Source organism: Camelus dromedarius, chromosome 17 (genome assembly GCF_036321535.1).
Source record: "Camelus dromedarius isolate mCamDro1 chromosome 17, mCamDro1.pat, whole genome shotgun sequence".
In the NCBI taxonomy this organism is placed as follows: domain Eukaryota; kingdom Metazoa; phylum Chordata; class Mammalia; order Artiodactyla; family Camelidae; genus Camelus; species Camelus dromedarius.
The window spans coordinates 24,173,426-24,195,762 of record NC_087452.1 but is presented as its reverse complement, the minus strand read 5'-3'; the positions used below and the strand labels follow the sequence as shown (position 1 = coordinate 24,195,762).

General features: G+C 41.6%; 1 protein-coding gene across 4 annotated transcripts in view; it reads left to right on the top strand.

The window, feature by feature from the left end:
* The window catches only part of PTPRG (protein tyrosine phosphatase receptor type G), a 666,481-nt gene that overhangs the window by 376,164 nt on the left and 267,980 nt on the right, over nt 1–22,337 (top strand). For all 4 annotated transcript variants that reach the window (XM_064496361.1, XM_031470665.2, XM_010980956.3 and 1 more), the window contains one exon: nt 12,832–12,980. In XM_064496361.1, coding sequence (XP_064352431.1) covers nt 12,832–12,980 — 149 coding nt within the window. The remainder of the gene's footprint in view (nt 1–12,831; nt 12,981–22,337) is intronic.

Here is a 22,337-nt window from a genome sequence, read left to right as displayed (position 1 = left end):
ACCTGTCCATTAGCAGTGCACGTTGCTGTAGAGAACATAGAAGTGAGTGACAGCTTTGGAATTGGCCCTTGATTTGAGAACTGGCCACTTGCTTTACTAGCTGTGTGATTTGGGGCAACTCACTTAAGCACTCTGTGCCTCAGATTTTAAAAATATGATAGGATGAAAATATAAATAAATATGTATATGGATAATGAAATTCCGTATCATATCCATTCTGTGTGAAGCCTTACACTGTTGTAAAGATTAAATAGGTCAGTAAACATAAAGTATATAGAATGGACTTGTGGAAATCTTTCTGACATGGTGGCCACTAATCATATATGGTTATATTAAAATTTTAATTTTAATTAATTAAAACTGAGTAAGATTAAAATTCACTCCCTCATTTTTACTAGCCACATACTGTTTTGTTTTCCACTTTGTTGGGTTGTCTGTTTGTAGTGTTTGAAAGGAGAGGAGAGAGACATTAAGAACTTTGGGGATATTTTAGGGGGGGACACTATTTATGTATTTATTTATTCATGTATTTTTGTTTCCAGCTTTACTGAGATGTAATTGATACATGACATTCTGCCTTTTCACTTTGCTGTTTATTTCTTTTGCTGTGCAGAGCTTTTTCGTTTGGTGTAGTCTCATTTGTTTGTTTTCCCTTTTGTTGCTTGTGCTTTGGGTGTCATATCCAAATTATCCTTGCCACAGTCAATGTCAAGGAGCTTTCCCCCCGTATTTTCTTCTAACAGTCTTACAGTTTCCGGTCTTACAGTTAAGTCTTTAATGTATTTCAAGTTAATTTTTGTGAGAGGCTTAAGATAGTGGTCCAACGACATTCTTTGGATGTGAATATCCCGTTTTTCTAACACCATTTGTTGACAAGACTGTTTTTTCTCCATTGAGTATTCTTGGCTCCTTTGTCAAATATTAATTGGCCAGATATTCATGATTTTATTTCTAGGTTTTAGAGTCTATTCCATTGACTGATGTGTCTCTTTCTATGCCTGAGCAGTACTGTTTTGATTACCATAGCTTTGTAGTATAGTTTGAAAGCAGCAAGTATAATGCCTCCAGCTTTGTTTTCCTTTCTAAGAATGGCTTTGGTTATTCAAGATCTTTTGTGGTTTCATAGGAATTTTAGGATTGTTTTAACTGTGTCTGTGGAAAATGCCATTGGAATTTCACTGAATCCGTAGGTTGCTTTCACCAGCATTGTACTAGCCACTTTGCACGTACTCGGTAACCACACAGGGCCGGTTACCCCCATACCAGGCAGACAGCTAAAGAACGTTCCATCATTGCTGAAAGTTCTGCTGGACAGCACTGTGTCAGATGCACAAATGGAAATAAAATTCTTATCTTCCTTAGGAATTTGCTTTGTTAATACTTACTATTATATTAGAATATGTGTAGAATATTTGGTATTATATTAGACAGAGATGAGCCCTATCTCATCCCTTCACGTAGCAGACCAGCGGTTTGGTCTTCCTGCTTCCTCTTACCTACCTCACCTGTCACTTGGGATCTGAGGATGTGAAACGTCAACATTGCCATTACACAGAGTTACTTTTCTCTTAGTCACTGTTGTGCAACTAGCAGTTGTAGATTGCGTTATATTACATCTGTGCCCAGTACTACCTGGGATTCTGTTGGTGCTAAAGATACTTTTCTTACGGGGGGAGAGTATAGCTCAGTGGTAGAGTGCATGCTTACCACTGGGTTCAATCCCCAAAACCTCCATTAAAAAATAATAAGCAAATAAATAAACCTACTTACCTCCTCCCCAGCACTCCCCCCACAAAAAACCCCCAAAAACCTTTTATAGGGTATTTCTCATACCTTATTTTTGAACTCTTACAGCCCTAATCCATTAAAATGCTCTCAAGCACTGGCTCTGTGCCCCTCTCCCTCCCCTGCCCTCTCCCTCCTTCTGTCTCTGTTGCTCTCTCTTTTTAAAATGATCCTTTTGTAACCAAGGATGTCACTACAAACCACTCTTAGTAATCCCTTCAGGAGCCTTGGCTGCCTGAAGCCCTCATGCTGAGCTCAAATGACTTCATTTTCTATCCTTTGGTCCTATTCGTGTTGTGGGTCACTGTGTTGCCTTTTTTCCCCCTAATCTAACCGGCTGCACGTACAACTTTGGGGATCCATTCTTTCTCCAAACCAGCATTTATTTCACTGAGAGTATTCATGGCTGATTGCTTTGGGTTGGCCTGATTTGTTCTTAGAATTGCTTCCCGCTCACTCAGCACAGTGGTTCCCAGCTTTGGGCTTTTTCGTAATTGCCCCATAAGCAGTCCTTCGTGCCTTAGAGCAGGTGACCCTCTCCTGCACCTGATTCATTCATTTGAGCAGCTGCTCAGGACAAGCTTGTATCCCAGTGATGCTACTTGTACACGCCTTTTCATCCTCCCCTCTCCTCCCCCAATACAGATGGTGTGCTTGTGTTATAATTCAGAATTTCTCTGCCAGTGCTGTCTACTTCAAATATGAGTGTCCTTTGGAGAACTTGGGTGGGAATATTTACCCCGCAGGTGACCTGAATGTGGTGGACAGGCGCTTTGCCACACTGGGGTAACCAGATCTTGCAGTGGAGGGCCACCCCGCCGACACATTCCGGGAGCCTGCCAAAGGCGATGCGCCGGGCTCTGATACGGTTTTCTACTTGATTTGCAGCACTCAACAGCCTTCTGCAAAGATAACACGTTTCAGTGACAGCTTTCAGCTTGGTGTCTCCAATGACAGGTTTTAGACGAGTGGAGGGTTCACTCGATGCAGGTTGATTCATGACCTTGGTCTTCTAGAAGCTGATTATCAGTCTCCGTCACTCTGCTGGCTTCCTAGAGCGATCCCCAGCTTGTTGCGTGTCAGGGAGCGCGTGCGCCTGACTTCAGAGTACAGCCATCCGAATATGGACGCCTCTGTCTCTGAAATTTCAGAAGAAGCACAGCTTTCTGAGAAGCAGAAATAAATCCTCGTTGCTTCCCAAACTGTACTTACTGCTACAAAATTTATGACATCATACCAGATAGGCTAATCTGACATGATTCTATAGGAGCGGCTTTTAGTAAGTGCCAGCCATTTATATGCAATTTCAGGCATGAACTTTGAAAAATTTTTTTTGTTGTTCTTTTAAAGGTGTTTCAATTTATGGTGGTTTAGAAACTTGGGTGCAGAAATCAGCCTGCTGTGTTGTTCTTTTTTGGGGGGGTTGGGGAGGAGGGGATAAGCATGATCCTAGAAAATTCTTTTGTTCTGAAGTTCTTAAAATGCCAACTGAGTTCATAAATATTCCAGTATTTTAGAGAAATGAAGATTCAGTTGCTTTGTCTATTACGCGTGGATTATAAATTGCATGGGACACAGTAGAAATATAGTGCAGGGTGCTGTGTGTCTGAATTATAGGTGGGAGTTGATAGTATCCACAGTGAATAGTATTGATAGACAACCTGGATAATCTCAGTTTAGAAAAACATGCATATCATTGTACTATAGTTTTGTAAGATGTGACCATTTAGGGAGACTGGATAAAGGGGACACAGGACCTCTGTATTATTTCTTACAACTTCACGTGGGCCTGTAGTTATTAGAAAGATTAGAAGTTTAATTTAACACCCCCATGTGTCATGAGCTACATTGTCTGTCTTCATTACATTCATTTTATGTCTAACTTGCATACCTATGAGCAGAAAAAAAACTTATTTTTCCTTAATCATGAATTTTTAAGCAACACTTACTTTTCCTCCACCAAAGTCTTTTCTTAAACCTTGTACTTCTAAAAAATAAATTCAGGAAGGAGTATTTGGTTTTTTTTTTTTTTTCTGATGAAAATTTACAGGTCACTTATCTATAAAATAGACTGTCTTTTTGATATTAAAATATGAATATAGAAAGTTAATATTTAAAGCAGCCTGTTACATGGAGACCGTAACTTTCCCATAAAACAGTTTTAATGTTCATATCTGTCTGAACCCCCTGAGAAGGCTGTAAATCCAATCCAGCATAATCAGTAGAGCAATGTGGTTGTACCTAACCCACTTCTCGAAAGTTGTCTGAAATATCTTTACGAGACAGATGGCATCTCTGTGTTTCTTCCCGAAGAGCCATAACTGTCTGTTGTGCCACTTCTCATTTGATTTCATCTATAGTTATTTCCCTTTCTTTCATTCTGGTTGAATGAAGAGATAATGCATTCATCAAGAACATTTCCAGATAATCTGGCTTTTCCTAACATTAGCTTCTAGCTAACTGATCAGAATTTAAAACTTAAGACTGTGCTTCTGATGTATGTTAATAAGCCATGGTCCTCTATGAGCGTTAAGTATTTGGAGGGTGTTTTTTGGCTTTTTCCCATTTTCCTTTCACCTCACACCAAAGACAAATAGTAAATGCATTTGCCGCAATGTGTGTTCCTTCCATTTTCACACTTTATATTGGTTTACTGTAGTTTTTCTTTGCCTACATTCTCATTTGTCTACATACACCTCACTGTGCCTGACATAGATGGATTCAAGATATAGTTGCTAAATTAATAAAAGTAGATCAATGGTGGGGAGAGTAGGTCAGGAACAATGTCCTAATATGTTGCTGAGCCCATAAACTTCAGACAAGCGTCAGGAGGCTATTCTGTCCACTTTGTTTTATCTGACTCTTGGAACTGTCGTGGTAAAGTATCACCATAAAACCCCATAGACTTCAACTAAGGAAAGAATGACCTCACTGCAGGCTGGTGTGAAGAGAAAAATAAAATCTTCACGAACACAGTCATTTCCACCTGCTCCGTCCCTCCCTGAGCACGTGACCCCAGCTCAGGGCAAGAGGAGCATTTGGCCCTGCTGCTCTGCCCGCCCACAGGGCAAGGCTTCCAGGGCGGGGGAAGCAAGGGTCCGACCTAGAAAGTCGCTCCGTGTTCTGTGGGTCACTGTAGTTCACAGCTCAGGCTGCCTGCTGCCTCAGGGCTGCCCTGAAGAATGAGCATTCCGGCCCAGGGTCGGTGGACAAAGTGATTGAGCGTGACGGAGGGTCAGCACCGGGCTGCCACTGTGGGCTCCTTACAGGACTTCCAGTGCGGTTTTCATGACGCTTAATTTCTCCCCAAAGTCATGGATTTGAATGCTTCCCCCTGCCATTCAGGGTGTCCCTCCATGGTACCAGCGTGGCTTTCCAGGTGTAACATGCATAGAGAAGCCTTTAGCTAGCCTGAGGTCGGTAAGGAAGGTTCTATGAATTCTGTGTGTGTCTGTCTTCTTATCTCTGTTTGGGCTTTCTCTTTCTTCAGTTTCTCTTCTTTTTCTGTTCTCTCTGTTCTGTTGATGTCTGTCTCTCATGAGCTTTCACTTTCTTGCTGTTTCATTCCCTCCCTCCTTCTCACATTTCCCTGAATTTCCTTTCCCCCATAACAAGCCTCTGGCCCTCCCCTGGTGATCTGTTTTCACTCCCAGCTCTGGCCCCCTTCTCTCCCTTCTGCCTGTCTTCCTTTCAGCTGGCTACAGATGAGAACCAAAGTTTGAAAAGTGCTTTTGCTTGCTCTGTTGGTGGCGTAGAGATGCCGGTGTTGAAAGCCCGAGTAGGTTCTCCTTTCAGTAAAACCCCTATTCCTGATACATTGATGAGAAGGGTCTGGACACGTGAAATACAAGAGTATGTTCTTGGCGTTTCCAGTTTTGCTTGATACCGAATCATTAAGTTATTTTGATTTTCTCACCCCCATCCCCTTGGAGTGATCATAATGATCCTTGGTAGGTGTAAATGTGGGCACTGAAGATGGACCAGTGTGGAAACCTCAGTCCATAGATCATGTTTCCTCTCTAAGCTCTGAGTTTTGTTATGCCGCTAACAAATTGGTCATTTTGCTTGCAAAGAGGCTGCCAAGCTTTCTGATTAAAAACATGCCATCAGCCAAGTAGACAGATGTTTGGAAACATCTGGGTGTTCAGCACCATTTGTACTAGGCATGCCCAACCCTGACTTCGTTATACCCCAGAGCACCTCTGGTTAGCTCAAGGTTGCTCAAAAAAGAAAATTTAAGTGTAATTTAAAAAAGATGTGTTCTCTTTTTAGAATTGCTAGATGTGCTGTGGCTCTTTGCTTTTCCTATTTCAGATGTCCACGTTCTTGGGTCCTTTTCAGCCTATTACTATTCAGTCTTGCCTGAAATTCAAGTCGGAGCTATTTCCCTGGGTCTGTCTTTGGCAAGCCACACTATAAGCTGTTTTCCTGTCTGCTAAGTTCCATTTCCTTTCTCCTATCCCCACAGCCCCAGACCCTGCGCCCAGGTGGAAGAAACTAGTTTCCAGGTAGACAGAAGCCTAATTTACCAGTTACCGAATTGGCAAACCAGTGCTATTTTACGTAACTAGACTCAGTGTAAACTTTGAATTTTGAGGGTCATTTCTGAAGCCTGCCATTCTTTTTTAGGGCACAGAACCTTCTGCTAGATTGTCATCCGCCATATTTTGTAGGATTAAAGGGTCAACTAATCCACATGGTAGATCTTGCTCAGTTTAGCAGTGAGCTAACAAGAGACCCAGGATAATCCCGTGACTTGGCGTCTCTCGGTCCAACTCACCTTGTCCCATGTCTCTTTACTGGGTGAATACAGTAGCCTCCTGACTTCTGTTTCTACCAACCCATGTTGCTCTCCTACTAGACTTTCTCCATTTGGTAGCCAGAGTCATCTTATTTCTCTAATCTGATCATGCCTGTATGTCTCTCCTTCTTTCTGTCTTGTTCTCTCTCAGTGATGTTAAGGACTTTTCATTTCTCTCGGGAATGAAGACAGACTACTCGCTGTCCCCTCTTCACTCTCTAGCCTCTATGTCACACCGTGTACTCTGAGCACCAGTCTCTCTGGCTTCCTCCACTTGCTCCGCCCACCACAGGGCCTTTGCATGAGCTTTTCCTCCTGCTGTGCTCCCCTCTTGTCAGCACTTTTCCAATGTAGCTGACCTCTCACTTCTGGTCCTTCCTGTCAGTCTTTGTTGAAACCCTCTCTGCTGGGTTTGGATGCTCACCTGTCACCACCTGTCCCACTTGCAGGGTTCCTTCTGTTGTCTATTTAGTTGCTGGGGCCTGTCTTTCCCACCAACTGTGCAGTCCATGAGGGCAGGAGCTTATGTTTAGTTTACGTACCTTTTCTTCCCCACTAATTACTTGGTAAATACTTGAAAAAAATAAATACCAGTACCTATAGGAAAGTTGGTAGGAGGTTAGAACTAGAGGTTGTATGTCTTGACTCCCAGACCAGAGTGGTTTCCCTTTCTCTCCAGAACCCCAAAGCATCCCTAATGGACACTGATATTATGGGGAGTCTGGGGAGTCTCACTATTACAATTCAATAATGGTAGTCTTTTCCCATCTTAGCAGTGTTGAAAATTGGTTGGGAAGTGGTGGAGGAAAGATAGTAAGAGGCTTGCTTTCCTTCTCATCGAGTTTTTCTTTCTTTTTTTTTTTTTTTTAACCTTTTGGTGCCTGCTTCTGTGTAATCAGATTTTAGTGTGAACATTTGCTTTAGGCCAGTGTTATATAGACACATTGAGTTTAATTTATAAACAGTTGGTGGATGTCCTGCAAAGAATGCGGTGAATGAGCTGGTACTCGGTCATCCCTTCAAGCTCGGGAGAAAAGTAATTCCTTATCCACGGTGTGAGTCCTGTCTGCCCCTGCTCCTGTGCACAGCGTTCTTACGTTCTGTGGAGCCCTGGACACAGGAGGAGTCTCTGAAAGCTGGGGATTCTCTCCCCAGCATGACTTTTATAGACAACACTTATACATTGCTATCTATTTTTTAAATATAAATTTCAGGTGTACAGCATTACAGTTTGACATCTGTATACAATACAAAGTGACCACCTCAAGTCTGGTTACCATCCATCATCATTCAGTTGACCCCCTTCACCCATTTTGCCCACTCCTCAACCCCCTTCTCTTCTCCTCTGGTAACCACTCATGTGATATCTGTATCTGTGAGTTTTGTTTTGTTTTGTTTGTTCCTTTGTTTTCTTAGATTCCAGATGTAAGTGAAATCATACGATATTTATCCTTTTCCTTCTGGCTTATTTCACTTAGCATAATATCTTCAAGGCCCATTTATGTTGTTACAAATGCCAGGATTTTATTCTTCTTTATGACTAAGAAGTATTCCGTCGTGTACATACACACACATGCACACGTGCGTGCACAGCCCACATCTTCTTTATCCATCCGTTGATGAACACTTAGGTTGTTTCCGTATCTTGGCTGTCTTAATAATACTGCAACAAATGTAAGGTGCATATGTCTTTTCAAATTAGTTTCCATGTGCTTTGGATGAATAATCAGAAGTGGAATAGCTGGGTCATGTGGTAGTTCTATGCCTACATATTTTTACTGTTTTCCAGAGTGGAAAAATCCCCACCACAAGTGCCCGAGGGTTCCCTTTTCCCCACACCCTGACCAATACTTATTTCCTGTCTTTTTGATGGTAGCCATTCTAACAGGTATGAGGTGATACCTCATTGTGGTTCTGATTTGCATTTTCCTGTTAATTAGTGATGTTGAACATCTTTTCATGTGCCTGTTGGCCATCTGTATGTTTTCTTTGGAAAAATGTCTGTTTAGATCCTCTGTTCAATTTTCAGTCAGGTTGTTTATTTTTTTGTTGCTTTGGAGTTGTATGAATTCTTTGCATTTTGGATATCAACCCTCTGTCTTATCGGATATATGAGTTGCAAATATTTTCTTGCATTCAGCAGGTTGCCTTTTGGTTTTGAGGATGGTTTTCTTCTCTGTGCTGAAGCTTTTCAGTTTGATGTAGCCCTGTTTGTTTGTTTTTGCTTTTGTTTTCCTTGCCTTTGGAGTCAGATCGACAAAAGCATCAATAAAACTCATGTCAAAGAGCTTACCACCTATGTTTTCTTCCAGGAATTTTATGGTGTTAGGTCTTACATTCAAGCTTCTAATTCATTTGGAGTTAATTTTTATGTATGAATGTAAGAGAGCAGCCTAGTTTCATTCTTTTGCATGTGACTGTCTAGTTTTCCCAACACCATGTATTGAACAGACCGTCCCTTCTCTAGTGTGTGTTCTTTGCTCCTTTGTTGTAAATTAATTGTCCGTACATGTGTGGGTTTATTTCTGGGCTTTTACAATGCCGTCTCCATACTGTTATGTCGTGAATGAATCTCTGTTCTGGGCATTCTTCATATGTCAGCTCTTGTGGTCTCATAATAGACTTTGAAGTCGCTGTTGTATTATTCCAGTTTTACAAACTGGGAACTGAAGCAGGAAGGAGTGCAGTAACTTTCCCACAACTGGGTGGTGGCAGGTCTAGGACTCAGGGTCAGACTCAGCTGGCTCCAGTGTCCGGTTCGGTTTCTACACCGGTGCGGTGCTCAGAGTTTTACTTGCCGTATCAGGAGGGTGTGGACTCCCAAGTCCATGGGTGGCTGCTGCTCTGGACTTTGGACTCTAGGTTGAAGCCCCTGGCTTCTTCCACTAACTCTGTCATTCTGCTTTGACTCCATCACAATCTGTATCAGCAGCTGAACCTCCAGAGGGCCTCGTTCTAGAAAAGTCTGCTCCCAGGTGCCTTTCCCGCCTTCTCCTCCTAGCCCATCTTTCTTCAGTCTTTAGCTGTTGCTTGCTACCTTACTAAGTGTCACCATATCCAGATTCAACTCTTGGTGCTATTGTTTTAAAATTTAATTTGTATTTATTTATTACTATTGCTGTATCATTTAGTTACCAGTTTTCTCTCAGTTCACTCACTTTATTTTAATAAAATGAATTGATTTTAAAACAAAGAATTTTAACAAAGAATTTAATGCAGAAACCAGTGCTATTTAACACGGGTAGACTTCTGTAAAACATTATGTCTGTAGTCCGTCAACCAAAGAAATAAATCGTAAGTACTTAAGTTACTCAATTCTAGTGTGAATATTTACTTTTGGGTAAAAGGGGGAAATGAATGAGCGTCGTTGGTGGGTGGACAGCATACTAGCATCTAATTGAGATTTCTTCCCCATTGATATGACCTAAAGAATAGAAATGGTCGAGAGGAAGTATCTTTTTTTAACTCAGTGTTTTATTGCTTCAAAGCAGCTGCTCTTAACAGGTAACATCTCAAGTATCTGGGCCACACCTACCTTTGCTGGCTATTGTCCTTGCTCAAGGACGTGTTTTATTTTGTGGGAACAACAGTATTGCTTTAAAATGGAACTCTGTCTTGAAACAGAGAGTCACATCTGCGTGGTCACCCTCCTGTGCTGCACATGAGATACGACCATGACTCTCGAAATTAGTTTGACAATGAGCCGCATTGAATGTGTGCTGGCTAGGTTTCTGGCCCCGTGTTAAGTGCTTTCATTGTGTGATTTCCTTCAGGCATCCAAACAGCCTCCCCAGGTAGGCACGCTTATTGCCATTTGAATAATGGTGGAAACCAAACCAAGACACATAGCAGTCAGGTGACTTGCCCGAGGTCACACCACTGTCAGGTGGCAGAACAGGATTCTAACCCAGGTCTGTCCATCCTGTGAGCTCATGGCTCTTAACACATTCCTGCTCTGCAGCAACTTTCATTTGGTATATTTTGTTCTGCAACAGAGCCGGGTCATCAGTGGTCATCAGAAGATTGCCGCGTGATGGCCGGGCAGGTTCTCTCTTCCCAGGGGTACATGTAAACAAAAATACCAGCCACCTCCGGAAGGCGGGGGCTGTACGTGCATGTAGCGTGCTTTGTGCCCTCGTGAGAAGGACTGCAAAATGAAACATAAGATTAGTGTTTCAGGTTGTACGGTTCCCTAATTATGCTTTTAATTATTCATATAAAACAAGTAAAATGACCTCTGACAGAGACATAAATGATTTAGGTAAAATCATATATTTATAAGATGCTACTGAGTCCCTGGATGTATTGTAACAGATGCACTCAAAATGCTTTGCCTTCCTCCTTCGGATGCAAAATGGTATGTGTAGACTTTGTAACGAGCTGAGAGTAATCAACAGTGTTTAAGACACTACTGAGCTGATTCATTGGTATTTTGGCTTTGGAACTAAAGGGGTATGATTGGTTTCATATAATAGTTTATCTTCTAAAATATACTGTATTCTAGGGAGCACAAAATCACAACCCCTTCTGCTTGTTCCTACATTTTTTTAATGGTTGGGAAAAAAATCAAAAGGAGAGGAATATTTCACAACCTGTGAAAATTCTATCCAAATTTTAATGTTGATAAATACAGTTTTATCGGAACGTAGCCTCACCTGCTCATTTACATATTGCGTTTGGCTGCTTAGGTGCTACAAAGACTAGCTTGTGTGGTTGCAACAGAAACCACAGGGCTGCAAAGCCCTAAATATTTACTGTCTCACTTTTTACAGAAAAAGTTTGCCAACCCTTGTTCTAAGCCATGCCTAGCACCCAGTGAAGGTGGAACAATGCTGTAGCGTGTTAAATCAGCATGAGAAACACTTGCTTTGACTTCATTCCATCCTTGAATTCTCTCTCCCACTAATTGAACGTTCACTGGGTATTTTTCTGAAGTTGGAGAAACGCTGCCTTTGAATGCAATAAAAAAGGGATTTATACAAGCAGGGTTCTTCCACTCGCTTTAGTGCTTCCTTTGTATAGAGAAGTGCTGAAACTAATTGCATGGTTTGCAAAATGTGCCATTAGTCTAGTCCCTGTCTTTTATGGAGACCTAATTTTCATGCAGGCTTTCTCTGCAAGGCTCGAACTGGGATCTCTTTAGGAACAGGAGACACTGAGGATGTGGAAGCTTTTCTTTGCCTTAAACAAACTTGGCTTTTGATCACAAACCCTTCAGGGTATTGGTTGGCACCTTGTGCTGGTTTAGCAGCCAATAGGTGTTTGTCGAATGGACTAGTGATTCCACTCTAGACAACAACAAAAAGGAGGGGTGGAGGAAATGTATCACTTATAAAATAAAATCTCTGTTTTGTCCGCTTGGATATTTCATTCCTTTTGGAAAAAATAATTTTTTTGTTCATGGAAGTCCAAGTTATTTGTCCTTGATTTCTCTTTTCCAGGTTTCAAGGAAGAGAAATACGATTTTGAAATTTAGGGTTTGAATTGATTGAATTGAACTGAATTGATTGAGAAGTCTGTATGTTAAGGACTTCTTATGTGTTCTTTCGGATGCGCGAAGCAAAGTTTTCTTTTACTTGGAATTAAAAGAAATAGGAAAGTCAATCTACTTACCTGCTTATTTGGGTGACTTAATGAGTAGAATTTTCACTACACTTTCTTGGAACACCATTATCAAGTATGAATACAATGCTTAATCCTACTTACCTTCCCACTGTTACTGCCTGAATATTGGTAGTACCTGGACATTTTATTTTCTGATACCTTGTGTAAGTTTTCTGATCAATGAAACATGTCTTTCGCATTCAGCTTATGTCTATTTCCCATCTAGTTCCAGACCTTGAGTCTTGGGGTAGCCCCAGGAATCAGTTTTTAAAAAGACAAAAATCCCACTCTCCAGATAACTTTGGTCCTCAGGCAGATATAGGAGACCCTGATTCAGAGCAACTTACTCTGTCCTTGTCTCCCATTTTTTTTTTTTTTTTAATCTGTGAAATGGATAAGAAATTCTGAGACTGTTCCCTAGGAATTTTCATGATTTAGACTCAGCCGGGGCTGGAGAGCATTCTACAGCTAGAATGTGCTCATTTATGTCGACTAGTGTTTTTGACTTGCTTTTTAACAGGTACTTGTAAACAAAATTACATAACTGTCATCGTGTAATCATGAACTGTATTTGAAGCAGCAGCCAAAATATGTCAGGTTTGGTTTTGAAACTCATTTTGTTTCCCTTCTGCTCTACACAGTTGCCATCCTTCTGAAAGACGACTATTTTGTCAGTGGTGCTGGCCTGCCTGGCAGATTCAAAGCCGAGAAGGTGGAATTTCACTGGGGCCACAGCAATGGCTCGGCCGGCTCTGAACACAGCATCAACGGCAGGCGGTTTCCCGTGGAGGTGAGAGAAACGTGAGGTGTCGGCGTGGAGCTGTGCTTTGGGTGTTGGCGTTAATGAGATGCTCTGTCTTTACCAAAACCCAGTCAGTTTGCAAGTCAAACTGGTACCGTCCCTGCCTTTGTCTGGAAATCTTTTATATACAGCAGGACAGGTGGATATCCAGTCCTCCGGTGTCCCATCTTTGTTTACCTGGTGAAGCATATAGAAGCCACGGACGCCGTGGTTTGAGTAGACTCAACTCCGGTCGATGATTTTTGAATCATTTATGTCATTTGACACAGTTTCTGTTCCCTGTCCATTCCTGAAACCCTGCTTTCTAAAAGTGAATTTCTGTATGGAAGTCTGGTGACTTGGTTTTCACCCTTTAGAAAAGAGAAAAAGGGTAGTTGGTATAAGAAGAGGAGTCTCAGAACCGTCTTTCTGTAGGGAAGCTGTTTTAAGGTTTGTGTGCTCCTAGCTGCTGTCGGGAGAGAGGCTGTGGCCACCGGTCGTATGATTCACTGTTAACTTTGCTGGGGTCGATGGTGACATTTTGCCGCCTCTGTGTTAGTTTTCTCAAAGATCCATGCTGCTCAATAGAAGAAAGGGGTGGGTGCAAAAGATCGTGTGTGTCTTTTGGGGGAGGGAGGGAGGGAACAAGTTTCCAAAGTCCTTTTTTAATGTTTGGTGGGGCCAGCGCATCCCTTCCACTGTTAACCTTATGTTTAACCTTTCTTCATGATTGGGATGTGAATATTCTTTCACTGGGACAAACGTGCTTGTTGGTTGGTTGCGTGCCCGTGTGGTAAGCTTTACAAGTTTGTGGAAGAACTGAGTGGGTTTGTATCCAGGCTTGTGGCTGGACTCAAATATAGAATGACAGCTGTCAGTGCCTTACAACTTGTGTAAGTCATGACCTATTTTATCATCTGATGAAAACTTGTGACTCCTGTCCATAGAGAAAACACAGATTTGCGCATAATTTTAGAGTTTCATCGCTCTCGCTCCTCAGGCCCATGTGGGGACCGTTAGGCAACCCTGAAGCTTAGGTGAAAAATCCCTCCAAGATGAGAAAATCAATAGTTATTTCTTTTTTTTTTTTTTTTTAATAGACGCTTATATTCACAGATAGATTTGTTTCTTATCTATGATTGCTGGAGAAATGACAGATAGCCATTCTTAGAATGTGCTGCGTAATTGTCTTTAAATTAAGCTGACAAATTCTCAGTGTTGAAATTCTTCCTAGGGGGAGAGTATAGCTCAGTGGTAGAGTGTGTGCTTAGCATGCAGAAGGTCCTGGGTTCAATACCCAGTACCTCTGGTTAAATAAATAAACAAATAAACCTAATTTACCCACCTCCCCTAACAAACAAAAATAAATTAATTATGCTTTAAAAAAAAAAAAAAGGTCATCTAAAATAGGCTCACTGGCCTTGGGGAAAATTCTTCCTTTATTAGGATTTCTCCATCTGTGGGTCTCCCTGTCCTTGTCACATTAATTGTACATCTTAGGAATAGGGTTTCTACTTCATGGGCTCTCTTTCTCCTTTTGTATTGAATCAATCATTTCTTGGGAATCTTAGCTTTTACTTGTAATTGGAAAACTCGATTCCTAGAAGCACGGTTACATCCGATGTTTAAGTTTGGGGTTTCTCTTTCGCTCCTGCTAACCAGTCGCATTGGCAGTGTGAGCTGAAGGGGAAGTCTATGTACCAAAGCGTCTTAGAATTGGGTTGCCGTTTCTTTAGTTAATGTTGTTCCGAATTAAAGACCTGTGCTTGAAAGTTTGAAAACTGAATTTGACAGCTGCCTTGCGAAAGCATTCTGGAGTCAGGACCGGGGACGTCTGCCTCATTCCCAGGCACGTCCCCTAATGCCACGGTAGGTCTGTCTCCTCTCCCTTTTTGACTCTGGCAAAATGCATAGACTAGATGCATATTCTTTCGAAAACTTACTACTTTAAATTTTTTTTTTTTTAACTCAAAGAGTGCTGTGAAACTCAGAAACTAATTAGAAGTGGCAGCTACAATGCCCAGACTTACTGTTTGACCAAGTAATTTGAATTTCTTTCTTTTAAGTCATGTCAGATGGTCAGGCTGCCTGTATTAATGAGGTTCCTCACTGAAGCCCATCTGGTTCATAGCTTGTTTTTTTGTTTGTTTGTTTTTAATGTGATAAACATGTTAAATTACTTAGTGGATATATTTGGAGGAACTTGAGTTTCAGAGATCAAAGGTAACTGGATCAAATTTGACTTCAGAATATGCACAGAAAAGTCGCTCACTTTTGCACAAAACGTGTCTGTAGCATTTTATGTGAAACTGCTTTATTTGAGCTCTTTATTAACACCAGCTCTCCCTGAGATGTTTACACTGTCTGAACATCTTAGGCTTGGTTTATTTCTTCCTACGTAACTACATTGCTTTTCAAGAAGTTAAATGAAAGTAAGAAAATTATAATGTACCACGTAGTCATTTATCAGCATTGGGAGCATTACGTACTTGTCATGTGCACAGAGTCAGAGACGAGTCATTGTAGAGGACTGGGCTGAGGTTGGCCGACTAGAGCGTTGGGTCTCAACAGGAGGCAGCATTGTTCTTTCAGAGGACATCAGGCATTTTCTGGGCACATTTTCCATTGTCACTCCTGTGGGCAGTGATGTGCTACCAGAGTCTAGCAGGTAGAGGCCAGAGATGCTGCTAAACATCCCAGTTCATAGGACAGCCCCCATGAGAAAGAATTCTCCAGCCCCAGATGTCACTTTTGGGAGTCTCTGGGGGTAGAGAAAGCAGTAGGTTTAGTGGAATCCAGCCTTTGTTGACTCGTGTGGCATTCTTCTAAGTAGATCTGAATAATGAGGACTCGTTACAGAGTTGTTCCATCCTCTTGCGGTTTCTAGAGAGGAAGTGTACCTTGCCTTACGGATCAGAACACTGCTGGTCCTGGTTCCCTTAGATTCCACTGGAGATAAAGTCATGACGTTGGGTATTTCAGCCGTTGCCTGGGCGCTGCAGGGCCACAGGTTGAATTTTAAGCGTATGCTCCACAAGGCTCTGGATCTGTTCCCTAAGGGTGAATTGCAACAAGCCCAACTTTGTAGGTTTTGCTGCTTCCCAGGAATTCTTTGAGGTCATCTACAACAGCTTTGTACACATCCAGAAATTAAGCCTCTCCACACTTTCCTGGCTGAAATCCTGGACTCAGTGTTGGAGTTCCTACCCTTAAAAACATCCAGTCTAGCAGAAAAATAAATGTCCTTATGAAAACAAAACAAAAGCCCTTCGATAGCTTTCTGTACAGCTCAGTTAACAACAGAAGAGAAAGTGAGAATCAGATGACAAGGCCATGCCTTAGAGGCTGGACCCACTTTGGACCCTCGGATGCACTCACCCCCTCTTATTCGGTGCTATCTCTTGTTGAGGAAGCAAGTTTTTCTTGAGTGCCTCCTGTCTTGTCATGTAGGTGTTGGGTTGCAGAACTGAACCAGGGAGAGAGTCCTAACCTCAAGATGATGAAACTCTAGTCATGACACAGAAATTGACCAAGCAGTCACACCAACAGCTGTGTAATACCAGTTGTGATTTAGTCTCTGAAGGAGAAGGATGTTTTGTCATGAGATGGAAGACCTTGGTGGAGACAAATATTTATTAGGACCTAATATATTTATTAAGAGGGAAGAGATTAATTGGAGCCTGCTTGTAGAAAAGGGATGTGCAAAGGCCCTGAGGCAGGTAATACTTGGTAAGTTTAAGGAATAAAGAGAGTTCAGTGGAGGCTTTGATAGGCAAGATAATCCCCCCCCCCTGAAAAATTTCCAGTCACTAATCCCTGAAACCTGTGAACATATATATTACTTTGTACAGCAAAAGGGACTTTGCACATGTGATTAAATATCCCTAAAGTCAAAAGGCTCAGAATATTCCAGTGATTAAAACAGTGGTATTAGAGTGTCCTGTTGAATTCTTCCATAGCTTCTCCACTTGTAATTATCTGTCCAATTATAGTTATCTGTAGCAGCTTCTGCCCTGTCCTAAATTTTCTCCCTCCCCCACATTCATTCCCTATTTTCAATAAAGATTCACGTAACACTAACAGAAAGTGAATCCTGCTGTGTTTCCACTAATAACTGAAGTTGGAGTTAATGCAAAGAGAAACCTCCAGATAAAACCCTCTGAGAGGTCCATTAAAGTGAAGGTTCATTGCATGCTTGCTGTCTGAGGTAATTAAAATCTTGTTTATGACAATAAGAGATGGGAGGAGTTGTTGATTCAGACATATTGGTGCTTTATGAGTTGAAGTCTTCAATAAGCTTAAATGATCCAAATTGATTGTGTGTGCCCTTTCCGGTGAAACTCACAGCTGGTTCATTTCAGCTCTGTTCAGAGCATCTTAGCAAGTGAGTAGAAGCAAAGCCATTTTTCCTAATATATACCGTGTACATATTACCATATGGTACAGGTCTACAGTCACTTAGCTGAAACCCTGGAGGCCAGATGTTTTAGAATTCAGAATCTTTTTTAGAAAGGCATGATGGTGCATATTCCATATATATTTACAGAGGACACAATGTGGGGTCTGGGACTGTACCCCTGAATGCATTCCTGTTTCTGCAGCATGTACATGAATATTCATACCAGGGGGGAAAATATCAATATTCTGAACAGCTTCACATCTCTTCACATCACATTTTACTGCTGAATTAGTTTTTGCACCAAAATCATAAATAACAACAATAGCAGAACAACTTTGATCTTGAGATTTCGCGGTCACTGATAAAGGATTTATGGGACCTGTGTTTTAAAAACTGGGTCCGTTGTGTGGTACCGCTGGTTTGTGTTCCAAAGAGCATAGGTCATTTCCACCCGGGACACAAGCATGCTGAATTACTTGTCTACCTGGTGGAATGGGTATGTCCAGGTACCGCTACATCCTGCTCCCTGCTCTGCCAAGGTATCATACAACATTCTTAGTAGAAGTTAAAGTTTGTCCAGGGGTCAAGAAGTTGCTAGTTTTAGGCTGCCCTTGTTCTGTGACTCATTCCCATGCTAACGTTCTGTGTGGGCCTGCAGTTGCCTGCAGTATCCTCATCTCGGGGTGTGTTACCTGGGCCTGCTCCTGCGTTCCCTCCTGTCCACCCAACCCCTACCTTCCTGCCCAGAGTCATGCTGATGATTTGCTTTCCATTTTGTGACACGGATCTGGGTTCTTCCAACGCTTCTGTTGTAACGTGGTAGATGGTTCTCTTGCATTGGACCCTGAGGTTATGTCCAGGTGACCCGCTTCCTCCAGGTGTGCTCACGCACTTGTGACACACAGAGGCCTCACGGTCTCCGCCTCTCTCCACTGGCCGCACTGAGTCCTGGCTTCAGTGGCGTGACACTCTAGAGCACGGCCTAGGTGGACCTAGTACAGTTTGCCTGACAGTTTTACATACATCCCTTCTTTCCTGCTGGAAATAAACGTAGACACCTGAAATGCCTTCTTGAAGACTGACTTTATACATCGGCATACCATAGCCTTCTAAGAGGCCTCCGTTGGGGAAGTCTGTTTACCTTTGTTTAACTCAGCGTTTTTCCAAACTTAACATAACCACTGTCTCCCACCTTTTTCATTGTAAATTAGCAACACCACTCTTCTGGAATTGAGGTTTATAATTTTGTTCTCGTCTCCTTTAGTCCATAGTCCTGTAAGAAATGGAGTCCTGTTCAAATAAATGTTTTCAGCGGACACCAATGATGATTTGAATCTCCATTATTTTGAAAATAATGAAATCAACCTAGGCTTGTTCATGAAACATTAGTTTTATGTTTATGAACTTTATACTGTGTTGCTTTGTCATTAGAGAAAACTGTCATTAAAGGGAGATTGAGACATTGTCTATTAAAAATAACTTTTGCAGTAGCACCCTTTTTGTTCTGGCCCTGCCTTGTGCCTTAGTAAATTCCTGGAATTGTTGTAGGTTCTCTGAAAAGTTGCTTTGTACGCAGAGAGTCCTAAGTCGATGGGGCACAAGACTGGGGCTGGTCTCCTTGTCCTGCCTCTTGTGGAACGTGGAGACGTGGAAGAGCTTGTTTCTGGTTGTCTGGCGTTGGCGCTTCTGTGGTGTAGCCGACTGTCTTTTTATCTAGTGGCTCCCATCAAATGGCAGGGGAATTGGTTGGCATTTAATTAATGACTTTATTGAAATAAATTTTCTATTTAAGAGCAGAATGTTTCATCCTTTACTAGTGAAATACTTAATTTCCATCTGGATAATCTTTTACGTCTATGTCCTGTGTTAAGACCATTTCAGGAGGCCCCAGTACTCAGACTGTGCTCAGTGGAGGAGATAATGCCTGGTGTGCAAAGCCAGGGAGCGGGTTTTGTGAGGTAGAAGCAGCCTTGTCCCTGGCGGGGTGAAGCCCCATGATGTCTTGAGAGTCCTCGTCACACACAGTCATCCTGAGATGTGAACTCAACTCAGGGCTGTGTGATGGTGTGTCGCCAGTGTGCGGGGTGCTGGTAACTGATGGAGTTGTACCGAGAATCACAGACGAGCAGATGACACTCTGAAAAGAAACCTTCGTTAAACTGGAGACATTCTTAATACTGAAACTTGATGTCCCCATGGGGGCCCTTGGACAACCAAAAAGAAGGCTTACGGGAGCCATCATGGTATTGGATGTGGTTATAATTGTAATGATGATACCATTTAATGAGAGTTATGCATGTCCGGAGTGTTTCAGATGTTACCACATTTAATTTTCTCACCAGCCTCATTAAAGAGGCACATACCCATCCCACAGGCAGCACAGCTGAGCTTTCGGGACCTTACTGAGTGGCTTGGCTGAGGTTCACTGTTAGTGCTCCAGAATCTGGGTTCCAGTGTCTCCAGAATCTTAACTAGCCTTCATTTTATTTGATAAAGTTATTCCCTTGGTTTTTGTTTGTTTGCTTTGTTTTGCTTGTTTTTGGGTCATCACTTTAGGTTGTTTTCAGAATCACCAATGCAGTAGAAATAATTTTGTTGTAATCTTAACCGCTGTTTACTGTATGATGAGGAAGGAAACAAAGCAAAGGGCTTCCAGTGTTCAAAGATGGCTGAACCAGAAGTGAAACATACGAAGAGGAGAGGTGAAGGGAACAGAAACTGCCATCAGCTCTTTGCCTCCAGATTTCTGTAGCAAACACTACACATATTATGTGACTTGACCACTTCAGTCTATTTTTTATCCTGCAGAGAACACTGTCTGATATAAAACATAACATGAGCCATACACTGTAATTCAAAAATTTTGGCAGCTACCTTAAAAGAGGTAAAAAGAGAAGTGATTTGATTTGATTTTACTAATTTATTTTATTTTATACAATTTATATTAGGCAATAAAAATTGTCATAATTTTAATCATCTCTTATTTTTACCCAAATACATTAAAATTTTTAATATTTTGACATGTAATGAAATAAAAAAGTTATTTCTGAGATACTTTACTTTTTTTTTTTTTTTTTGGTACCATCTCTGAAATCAGTGTTTATTTTACACTGGGAGCTCATCTCAAGTCAGACTGGCCACATTTCAGAGGCTCAAAACCCACATGCATCTCATGGCTGCTGCATTCAAAACATGCAGACTGAAGGGTTCCATTCCACAGTAATGGAATTTATTTAATAAATTAGCCAAAAGAGTAACAGACATTTTTTAGGAGGAATCTTGAGACTGAATTTGTGGAAATTTTCACACCCCTCTTCCAACAACAACAAAATATATATATGTAGTAGTTTACTTTTGTATTGGGATCTGACTTGAAGAGCCTTCACCTGGATATGATACAGGTTTTTTGTTGTTGGGTTTTTTTTTTTTTCCTCTTTTTGTGAGCTTTAAGGATTTTTCCCGTTATTTATTTATTTCTGCATTTGTTCCTGGGGCTTTGAACACTGTTTTTCTCAGAATCCATCTCCAGGCTGAGGAACTCAGATAAAGCCAGCTGGGGAGACCTTTGTTCACTGAGGGCAGGGGTGGACCTCAGGCGGCCGGATCAGATGTATTGTAAGTTCAGGTCAGGAGGATTTATGGGCATCTGGCTCAGAAACACACCCTCCCGACACACATCCTTTTTTGTTTTTGGTCCTGTCAAAATTTGAGCAGGAGGGTTTCAAGCCACCTTAAATCTAAAGCCTTTAGCAAGTTCTTTAGGGCCACCGTCACTCAGAAAAGATAGTCGGAAAGATTTATAAGGAATAGAAAGAAGTCAAGATTGAAAGAAAGTCTGTTTCCTCTCTTTCCTTTAGATCGTCAGCATAGAATTTCATGGTGCCCCCCCTTTAATGGAATGGGAACAAATTCTTAAAGCTTCCTTCGCCGGATTGCACGGCCTGGCCCTGTGTTGAGCACAGATATTGCTCTGGGTACATTTTCTGTGATCCACAGAGCCCTACTGGGCAAATTCACCAAAACCCTATTTTAGTTAAAAATATAAATTTTATCTCTTGAATGTTTGAGGATGTCTTAGAAGACAGGGCTTTAAAACTCAGGTTAATGCATGAAAGATATATGGGTTAATAGTAAAATAACTTCCAAATCCCAGCTCTTCCTCTACAGATTTTTGAATCTCCCTATTAAATACAACTTTTGCTGCATTGGTTTATAAAGTTCAATATTCAGGGAATCTTCTTAACTTATGCCTCAGGGTTCGCCATTCTCTGACCAAGGAAGGCTTGGGGTGGAAGAAAACTCATCGCATGATCTCCTGACGTTTCTCAGCCTACATCTGCCTTTGAATTTGCCTGTCTCTGTCTCTCTGTCTCTTTCTCTCTCTCTCTCTTTTTTTTTTTTATCACTTTAGTTATTTATGTTTATCTTCTGGCAGGGAAAGTGTGGGCTGAAATATTATAATCACTGTATGTGGTTGTGGAGACATAGCCCATAGAAGAGTATGCCCTTGGTCTGTTTTCTGGATTCTTGTTCCTGGGTCTAAATACTCTGCTTTAGTAAAAAGTGATCTGTGGCCAGATATATTTAGGAAATGCTGCATCATATGTCTTCCTCTTATTGCTTGATAATAAGCTAATATGGTAAAAAGTCTTAAGAGAATTATTCCAGTAGAGAAACCTGCTTAACTTTAATTTAACTGGGACTCTCCTAATCTCAGGTGGCCCTGGAACTCTTTTTATTTGCATCTCCTGTGAGAATATTGATGAGGAGAACACACGGGGACATGCTCCATCAAGTCGTTCTGGGAGAGCCCTTTTCCATGACCTGACGCTCTCTGTATACATGATTCCGTCACTTCCCTAACACTCTTCCCACGTTTCTAAATGATCAACAGTGTGTGTTCCTTCAGTTGATGAATAGAGCCTTCTCTGCATGGGACACAATGTGCACTGGCCTCAAGGGACCTT